This window comes from Symsagittifera roscoffensis, chromosome 2 (assembly GCF_963678635.1).
Source record: "Symsagittifera roscoffensis chromosome 2, txSymRosc1.1, whole genome shotgun sequence".
Classification (NCBI taxonomy): domain Eukaryota; kingdom Metazoa; phylum Xenacoelomorpha; order Acoela; family Convolutidae; genus Symsagittifera; species Symsagittifera roscoffensis.
This window is the reverse complement of record NC_087063.1, coordinates 50,037,060-50,046,427: the sequence shown is the minus strand read 5'-3', so window position 1 is coordinate 50,046,427 and position 9,368 is coordinate 50,037,060. Positions and strand designations below refer to the sequence as shown.

Genomic DNA, 9,368 nt, shown 5'->3' with positions numbered 1-9,368 from the left:
AACGGCTTCGCCATATCCGAGAAGTGGAAGAACAACGTCTACAAGTACTGGAAGATAAATGACAGAATCTCGGCTCTTCAACTTGAAACATGCTAGCTGCAATTCACCGCCTCTAAAGTTGGGAAAATGAGAATAAAGATCCGACGGAAGAAGGTCTATAGAGCAACTCAAGTTCCGAACAGCATAAATTTGAAACTAACAGTCCAGAAACCAAAGGAGCTAAAAACCATCATCAACGTGTTCGTACCCCAAAGTGGAAGACTAACGGAGAACCTCGAAGAATTGGATGATCTTTAGAATGAGCTTAATGTCGCACTAGATGAAACTACCGGGACGGTGTTCATCTGTGGAGACTTTAATGCTAAGATCGGGAAAGAGCAAGAAGGCGAAGAGTGTATGGGACGCTATACACGAGGACGCAGAAACCCAAGCGGGCAAACACTCGTTGATTTTTGTGAAGTTGTGATAGCCTAAGTTGTGATAGCCTTGTTAGCCTAATTGTTGTGATAAACTTATTAAATAGCTTGTCCATTTCAAATTCACAAACCGTGTAATTTCAGATAATCTGAGCTAGAGGACTGAATCGATACACTATTAACAAGTCCCATGCCTTTAGCTTCGTGGGTGAAGATTGTTAATGGTGTATACAATTTGGAGCCAGTTCCCTCAAAGCCTCAACCGAAGTAGCCCCGAATAAATTGAAGAGAGTATTGTCCCGAATCAGTTTTGCAACGAAAGGACTGAGTCTCAATCCCAAATCTATCCATAACGTCCTGAACCTCGACTTTCTCCTGGAAAAGGGATCACTCAGGAACAAAAAAGAGATAATCCTTTGGCACGACGTGCTGAATAACACGATCACCAAACATCGACTCAACAACAAGAAAGCAGAATCAGTCCCAGCCTAATCAAAACACTCAGAAAGCATAGTTGGAGAATCAAAGCAATTATATATTGCCAAAGGGAAGGCACGAGAAATATCTTCGAGGATCTACGGAAGCTGGACATTCTCGTAATACCAGCCGGAGAAAAAAAGCTAATCTCCAGAAGGAAACAAAACGAGTGGTGTTACCAATCCAATCTCCAGAAAATCCACCCCTCAACTATATTGGAAATAAAGTTCCTTGAAACTATATTAAAACGATTGATAAACCTCGAATCCCTTGTGAAGAAGTAAAAACCCCTATTTAGAAAAAGAAAGTCGCAAAAAAGAAGCGATAGAACGAACACGAAAAGAAGCAGGCCTCAAAAGCAAAAGAAGAACAAGAAGAAGAAAAAGAAAAGCAAAAAACAGTAAGGTTAGAAACTCTTTTTTTATAGATTTTACTCTGGTAGCTACCTGGAACTTAGTTGCTCTGGAGCGGCCTAGGTGAAGTCTTTAGAAATGAGTAACCGTACACGGAAAAACACAAATAAATCACATGTTGATGAGGCCTGGACGTGTGTAACCTGTAGAAAAAACTACGGAGATCCCTTGGATCAATTATTGGAGTGCGATAACTGTGCAAAACTTTTTTGTGCAAAATGTTTGAAAATGCCAACGGCAGTTTATGATTACATGTCGAAATCTAAAGGATTATATTGCTGCGACAATTGTACCGAGAATGTAAAGAACCTAATGAAAGAGGCAGTGACTCCAAAAACACATCAGGATATATCCAAAATGAGGACCGATCTGGATAAAACTGTTGATTCCGTGAAAATTATAATGGAGGATTTTTATTACTTCATGAATGGAACAAAAAACAAAGCACAGCCAACAAAGGGATCGAATGCAAATCCCTGGAAGATAGAACCAAATGTCACTAAACCTCTGAAAGACATAATCCTTGAAGCTGGAGCTGAGCAAAAAAGAGAAGAGGAAGAAGATTTAAGAAGAAAACGAAATCTAATCATACACAAAGCACCGGAAAGTAAATCAACCGAACCGAAACTGCGACAGAATGAAGACATATCATTAATCCGTGAGCTATGCGCAAGCATAGAAATTGAACCAACAATAGTTAAAAATTGCACTAGACTTGGCAAATTATCTGAGGACCACGAAAACGAAACGAGGCCAAGACCATTGAAATTCACACTGGAAACACAGGATGATGCTGAACACATGATGAAAAATCTGACAAAATTGAAGTATGCCAAGGATGAGCTAAAACACCTGAGAGTCACTCGAGACAGGAGCATGAAAGAGAGGGAAAATGTCCGCTTCCTAGTGCAGCGAGCAAAAAACTTAACAGCAGAGGAACCCGGCAACTTCATTCACATTGTCAGAGAGAACAAAATAATCAGAGTAAAGAAAAGGGAGATAACAATGATGCAAAGAACAACGCCGGAAACAGAGAACATTTTGAGCTCTGGATCGGGAATGTAAACATCCTAAATCCTGAAAAGTTCATAGAGTTACAAACGCTAATATATCAAACAAACCTGTTACCGCACGTTATTGCTCTTAGAGAAGCTAAACCTAAGAATTCTGTTAACATATGGAAACCAATTTGGCACAAACTTGATTGCTACAACTTAAAACACAAAAACATGAATCCGAATGAAAAAAAGAAGCATGCTACTTTACATTTGCAAAGACATCGAATATAAAGAAATAGACGATGACTCTGGATTCGAGGAACTGCAAGTGTTTAACTTGATTTTAACGGAGGGAGAAGTTGTCATCGCCTCGACATATCGGAGCCCATCATCAACTCACGAAAACAGCTCCAACCTCAACATTTTTTAAAGAAAAATAGGATCAAGTCGATGTAGATACATTGTGCTGGGAGACATAAACTTCCGAGATATAGACTGGAAATATGTGAGCACGAATCACGATAAAACAGCAAAGAACACCATTTCATTGAGGCGGTCAAATATTCTTATCTCGACCAACATGTTGACAGACCAACACACATGACCAAACATAATGAACCGTCACAATGAAATATCATATCAGGCAAGACCTCTCATTAACTGATAAAACCTTAGAACCATCTTCCATTGAATACCTCTCTCCACTGGGGAAAGGTGACCACACACTGTTACAAGCAAAATTCAACCTTTGGACAACAAGGCGCTCCAAAGAGAGGCTAAATTACAACAAAGGAAGCTACGATGAACTCAGGTCTGACTTAAAAAATAATCTAATTTACGAAGATTTGCTAACCCTTGACCAAAATTGGAATAAATTCAAAAGTACTCTTGATTCTGCCACCAAGAAATTTTAACCTAAAATGAAAATCCGGATAAAGCAACACAAATAGCCAATGAGCTCCGAAGGAAGAGATGTACTTCGAGATAAACATAAAACTTGGAAAGATTTCAAGAAGGAGAAGTCGCAAAGAAACTACTAAAACTACACATCGGCTCGAAACAAAGTCAGGAAATTGACACGACAATGTGTTCGAAAGCACGAAGATGTATCCAAAAGCATCAAACACCAACCTAAAAAGTTCTGAATAAGAAGTTCTACGTGAATAAGAAAATTAAAACAACCGAAACAATACCGGCTCTCAAAATTGGACCAGACAAGTGGGCCATGAACGACAAAGATAAGGCTGATACTCTTGCCAACTTTTTCAATTCTGTATTCACGATCGAAACACCAGGCAGCTGGGAAGTAGTGGATTACCAAGAAAATCAAATATCTGATGACCTCTTCATCTCCAAAGATACAATCCTAAATGAACTCAATGCGCTAGACACTACGAAATCAATGGGGTCAGATAACGTACACCCTCGGGTATTGCGAGAGTCCCGATACGAAATAGCTGAAATGATGAGTGGTTTAATGCAAAGTTCTTGGAAGAAAGGTGAAATACCAGAATATTGGAAATGCGCAAATATAACAGCAATTCACAAGAAGGACGCAAAAAGTGATCCTAACAATTACAGACCTATTAGCCGGACTTCCATTTGTTGTAAAATTATGGAAAAAATCATCAGACGTCACCTGTTTGAATTTTTAGAAAACAACAATATCATATCAGGCAAGCAATTCGGGTTTTTACCAGGGCGATCAACGACCCTACAGTTACTGAGAGCACTTGACGACTGGACAGAGGTAACGAGGTAGATATCATCTACCTTGACTTCCAAAAAGCCTTTGATAGTGTACCCCACAAAAAACTACTAAACACAATTTCGAGATACGGGATCAGAGGAAAAACTCTCGAATGGATTACCTCATTCTTAACAGAAAGAAAAAAAGAGTGGTGGTCAACGAAAGTTTTTCGGAATGGGCACCTGTCATCAGTGGAGTCCCACAAGGGTCTGTACTGGGACCAATTCTGTTCTTAATATATATAAACTCGATGGGGATGGAATCACATCCCAAATGCTCCTCTACGCAGATGATGCGAAAATCTACAGATCAGTCACAGCTTTAGGTGAAGATGAAGAACTGCAAACTGATCTGAATGTAATTTCGAAATGGGCTGATGGTAGCCTTATGAAGTTCAACATGACAAAATGCCATACGCTCACGTTAACGCGAAGGGTTAAACTAGCGGAACGAAATTACACCTTGGATGGGAATACATACCTTAATAATGTTCAAACCGAGAAAAACTTAGGGGTTATAGTTGACTCGAGACTACTATTCCGTGAGCACATTGCCAAGAAAACAAGGTTGGCCAACGGCATGGTCGCGATAATACGGAAAAGCTTCATCTATCTTAACGCTGAGGTACTAACAACCCTATATAAAGCCCTAGTGAGAATGCACCTGGAATACGCAAATCAGTGTTGGAACCCATACCTGAAAAAGGACAAGATCATGATTGAGAACGTTCAACGGCGGGCGACAAGACTGGTCGCAAACATACAAAAACTTAATTACCCGGAAAGACTGAAAACTCTGAAACTGCCAAAGCTGGAGTATAGAAGGAAGCGCGAAAGAATGATAGAAGTCTTCAAAATTTTGAAAGGAATGTACGATGCCGCAGCAACGGAAGGACTGTTTACGATCAATGAAAGAGACACCCGAGGAAACCCGTACAAATTTTTAACGAGGAAAACCAAAACAACAGCAAGACAAAACTTCTTCACTATCGCAGCCATCAACGACTGGAACTCATTGCCTGAAAGAATAATATCGAGCGAGAACGTCAACATATTCAAAGCAAGACTTGACAAACTTTGGGCGTCCGAAATGTACGACGCATCGTTTTTGGAATGACGAAATGGACGTCGACGAAAGAGCTGGTCGATAAAGGCCGAAGCCTATAGACCAGAATTGAACTTGTGAAGCAAACTCCTTCTTCATGTCTATTAGCGCTTTCCAGCACAAAGCCGCCCATATTACCACTTGGGAAAATAAACTTCAAATCAATGACAAGTGTCTGACGATATACAATCAGATAGACTTTATTTTGTGTAAACAGGACATGACGAGAAACCTACGCAACAGCAGGAGCTATGCAGGGACTCGCGTACACAGCGACCATTGTATAGTCATAGCTAAGTACGACATCCGGAAGTTTCGGGTCTATCTAGTTAAGAATCAACGGAAGAACCAAGCTCGTAGATTCGACTGCCCCTAGCTCGCAAACGACGATTCTGTCAGAAAGGAATACCAAAAAGTCCTGGACAAATTGGGACAACGCTGTTGTTGCAGTACAAAAAGCCACCGAAGAGGTTGTGGGATACGTTCAGAAGATGGGAAAAGTGAAGTCTGATTCCTTAATGGAGCGTCTCTCCTTACAACGAAAATCCCTCCGCCTGAAGATCAAACAAGCACAGAAACACGAGAAGACCCTGTTTCTAAAGAAGAAAAGGCAATCGATCGTGCGCAAGATGGCACAAAGGAAAAAACTCCCGAAAGGAAACGAACTAGATGGCCTGGTCGAAGATGCCGACTCCACCGAAAATAGCGCCGAAATGTTTGCTGCGATAAGAGCTCTCAAACTGAAGCCGTACGAGAATCCTTATGTCAACGACGAAAACGGGAAACGGATAGTACAGGCTGACGAAATTGCGCGCGTCGTGGAGAGTCACTTTAAGGACCACTTCTTCAAACCAGACGAAGTCCGCGTTGACCGCTTCACTGGAGACCCGAGGAGGCTTGACCAGCCTATCTCCTTTGAGGAAGTCAAAAGGAGCGTGAAGAGTCTGAAAAATGGACGTGCTTGCGGCCACGAAAACATCAACGTAGAAGTATTAAAATACGGCCCAGACAAAGTCATAGAGATGATTACTTGCGCGCTGAACCAGATCTTCGAAGAGCACAAAGACTTGGACCTCGGACGCGAGGTTTTTATTGCGCTGTCCAAACCTGGAAAACGCAAGGGTCCAATCAAAAATCTCAGACCAATCAAATTCTTTCCGACCATCAGAAAAAATCTATCCATTGTGACACTCAACAGAATAAAACCCGACTGCGACAGTTACCTCAGCACCTCCCAGTGCGCATACAGATCAGGACGAAGCACCACCGATGTTGTCTGGGCCTACAGATGGACGATCGCGAGAGCCCAAAAGACAAAGATTTCTCTACTGGCATTGATCTCTCGTCTGCCTTTGACACGATTCGGCGCGAGAAGTTGCTTGGAATTGTAGAGAGCTTTGTAGATGAATACGCTAACAGACTCATCAGAGTTCTGATATCCGACACCTCTCTGGAACTGCGAATTAACGGTGCTAAGGAGAGAGCAAATTTTGAGACTAACATCGGATCCCAACAAGGCGATGGTTTGAGCGGAATGTTGTTCAACATATATTTCGAGGATGCCCTGAGACATGTTCGTCGGCTCCTTGAAGAAGGTTTCAACAAGACCAAAGACCACACCTACGCTGTGGACGACAAGCCGAAAGAAATCGTATACACCGACGATAGTGACTTCTTGTCTCTGGAGGAAAACAACGATTCAGTCCAGAAAATTGAAGAGACTCTCAAGGTGTATAACCTCACAGTGAATGTAGATGAGACCGAAAAAATCGTTATCAAACGTGGCGAACGTCTCGAGGAATTCTTGCGCAAGAACAAGAAGTTGGGATCACTTCTCGGAGACGAAGAAGACATTCTCCGAAGAAAAACTCTTGCTAGAAACGCCTAGCGAGAGATAGACAATGTCTGGGTTCGGAAGACCAAAATCTCTCTCCGAAAAAGGCTCCACCTCTACAACTCACTGGTGAAGCCGATCCTTCTCTACAATTGTGAGACATGGGCTCTGTCTGAGACGGAAAGTGAAAAACTGGATGCCTTCCATCGGCAAAACCTTAGACATGTTGTCAACATACGTTATCCGCACCGAATCAGCAATGGACCCCTCTTTGACTCACAGGTGAACGTCCGATAAGTGAAGACATCGTTGAACGTCGTTGGAGATACTTGGGGCATGTGCTTCGCCAAGTCAACACGCCCCCTTGCCAAGCGATGAACTTCTACATGTCTGCAAAGACAACCGGTGGTTTTCCTGGCCGACCTAGAACCACAATCGTTACCACTATCAGCGAAGACCTCAAGAATCTGGACAAGAAAACGACTTTATGGCGAGTCAACGACATCAAGAAACTCGAGAACCTCAGTAACCTCCAGAAACTCCGAGACGTTGCTATCTGTGCCAGTCGGTCATATTCGGAAGTTTGACCTTGAGAGAAGCAAAAAACACTTGATTTTGGAGTGAAATTTAATTTTTCAAAATTTCGAATGGAACCTGTCATGCACGATTTTCTCGCGATAACTGAAAATCAGAAAAGAGAAGTCAGAACAATCGAGTAACAATCGCGGGAAAGTTGCTAAATAAAACGGTGGGAAATTGCTATTCGCAATTTCTGTCACAATAGAACAAGAGTAGAGCTGTCCCATCTGAAACAGAGACAAGCGTATTCCCGAGAACTGGATTGTCATTACTCGATTGGATTATTATTTGAACTGGACTAGAGTGAACCTTCGGTGGAAAGGTGGACAGCTTGAGTGTCCCAATGGTTCACGAGAAACTATATCCTAGAGTTAAAACTTGTCCTTGTCATTGAAACTGATAAACATTAAAACTCATTTAGTTACATTATTTAATTCTCGAGTTGATTACCGACTGAAGTACTTCCCTTTCTTGAGCGTGCTACGATGTGAGTACCTAATTTAAATTTCTAGAGTGTGTTTTATAATTGTTATGTTGAGGTAAGCCGAGTTTTAGGTTGATCCATCTGAAATGGATCAAAGTTCCACTGTCTAATAAAAAGTAACTTAACGGATTGTTCCAACCCGGTTTTTAACGGCGTTCATGTATTTTGGGTATCTAGAGAACTAAGTATGGGGACGTTTCTAATTCTAGAGTGGGGGGATATTTTAGTAGTAGCCTTTAAGCTGTAACGGGTCGTAGTCTCATGTCACAAACGAACCGAACTGGCTCCGACAGTTCTTGAGGTAGAAAAACACAAGAGATGGTGTCCCTGACCCTTGAGCCAGTGGTTATAGGGCCTATTTTTCTTAAGCCTCATGTGTGACTGCAGTAGACGAATGTTACATAGTGTTTTTATGGCGCTCCTGGGTGTTTACGACATCAAGACTACGGAGTCGAACCCACTTGAGACAGCTTCGGGCTGAATGCCCATTCTAGAGTACCGGCGGTACGGTTCGACAGGAACGTGCAAACCTTCCGGTTGTACCGTGATAGCTTTTTACGAAAACTCAAGAAAACTTCCTGGTACGCTCTCCGAACGAGGCTTAGCTAACCGAGTAAAGGGGGGCAACTAGGGGGACAAAAACACGAGCAAAAAGACAAAAAGCAAAACAAAAACCAAAAAAGAATAGAAAAAGGAACAAAAACCATAAAACGAAAAAAGACAGTGACTTTGACACCAGATTAGTTGGATCAAACCTTTATATTAATTAAATAGTATACCCATACTGTTTTACAAGTTCGATCGTTTCGATGAACCTAGCAATTTAAACCAGTAAACTGAATAAAGTGCCCGAGTGTGGGGCGTTGTCAAGGGTTTTCAGATAGCTTGGAACTTAGCTGGACCAATAGGAGTCTTCACTGGAAGAGGTGACCAGCCGAGTGGGAAAGTGGTTCAGGGACACTTGAGCTGAACCAATAGGAGACTTGACTGGAAGAGGTGACCAGCCGAGTGGGAAAGTGGTTCAGGGACACTTGAGCTGAACCAATAGGAGACTGGACTGGAACAGGTGACCAGTCGAGTGGGAAAGCAGCCAAGAAGGATTTGGCAATTCTCGAGTTCTCAAGTTGGGCAGAACGGGTATCGTTAAAATCCACATTACATTATAGGAGATAAGTGTAAAATAGGATAAGCAACATCCCCCGGTTTTGAGGAACGTTTTTACTTGAGCAGGCCTGGAGACAGGTCTACGGTTTTCTCTTGAGAGGTTTAGCACCCGGCGCTTAAGGTAATTTTAGGCTTAAGAAGGGGGGCTA

General features: G+C 42.1%; 1 protein-coding gene across 1 annotated transcript; it reads left to right on the top strand.

The window, feature by feature from the left end:
- The first annotated feature begins 4,327 nt into the window (after positions 1–4,327).
- Positions 4,328–7,046, top strand: LOC134839866 (uncharacterized). The gene is made up of 3 exons (XM_063855491.1): positions 4,328–4,433; positions 5,609–6,243; positions 6,357–7,046. The coding sequence occupies exons 1-3, from the start codon at positions 4,328–4,330 to the stop codon at positions 7,044–7,046; spliced, it is 1,431 nt and encodes a 476-aa protein (XP_063711561.1).
- Positions 7,047–9,368: the final 2,322 nt, after the last annotated feature.

Bases quoted from the DNA above. Each gene is read 5' to 3' on its own strand.
- LOC134839866 (XM_063855491.1), top strand. From the start codon at position 4,328: ATGCTCCTCTACGCAGATGATGCGAAAATCTACAGATCAGTCACAGCT. The intron at 4,434-5,608 runs GTAGCCTTATGA...CTGTTGTTGCAG, and splicing joins AATTTCGAAATGGGCTGATG to TACAAAAAGCCACCGAAGAG. The intron at 6,244-6,356 runs GTTTTTATTGCG...GACACTCAACAG, and splicing joins ACTTGGACCTCGGACGCGAG to AATAAAACCCGACTGCGACA.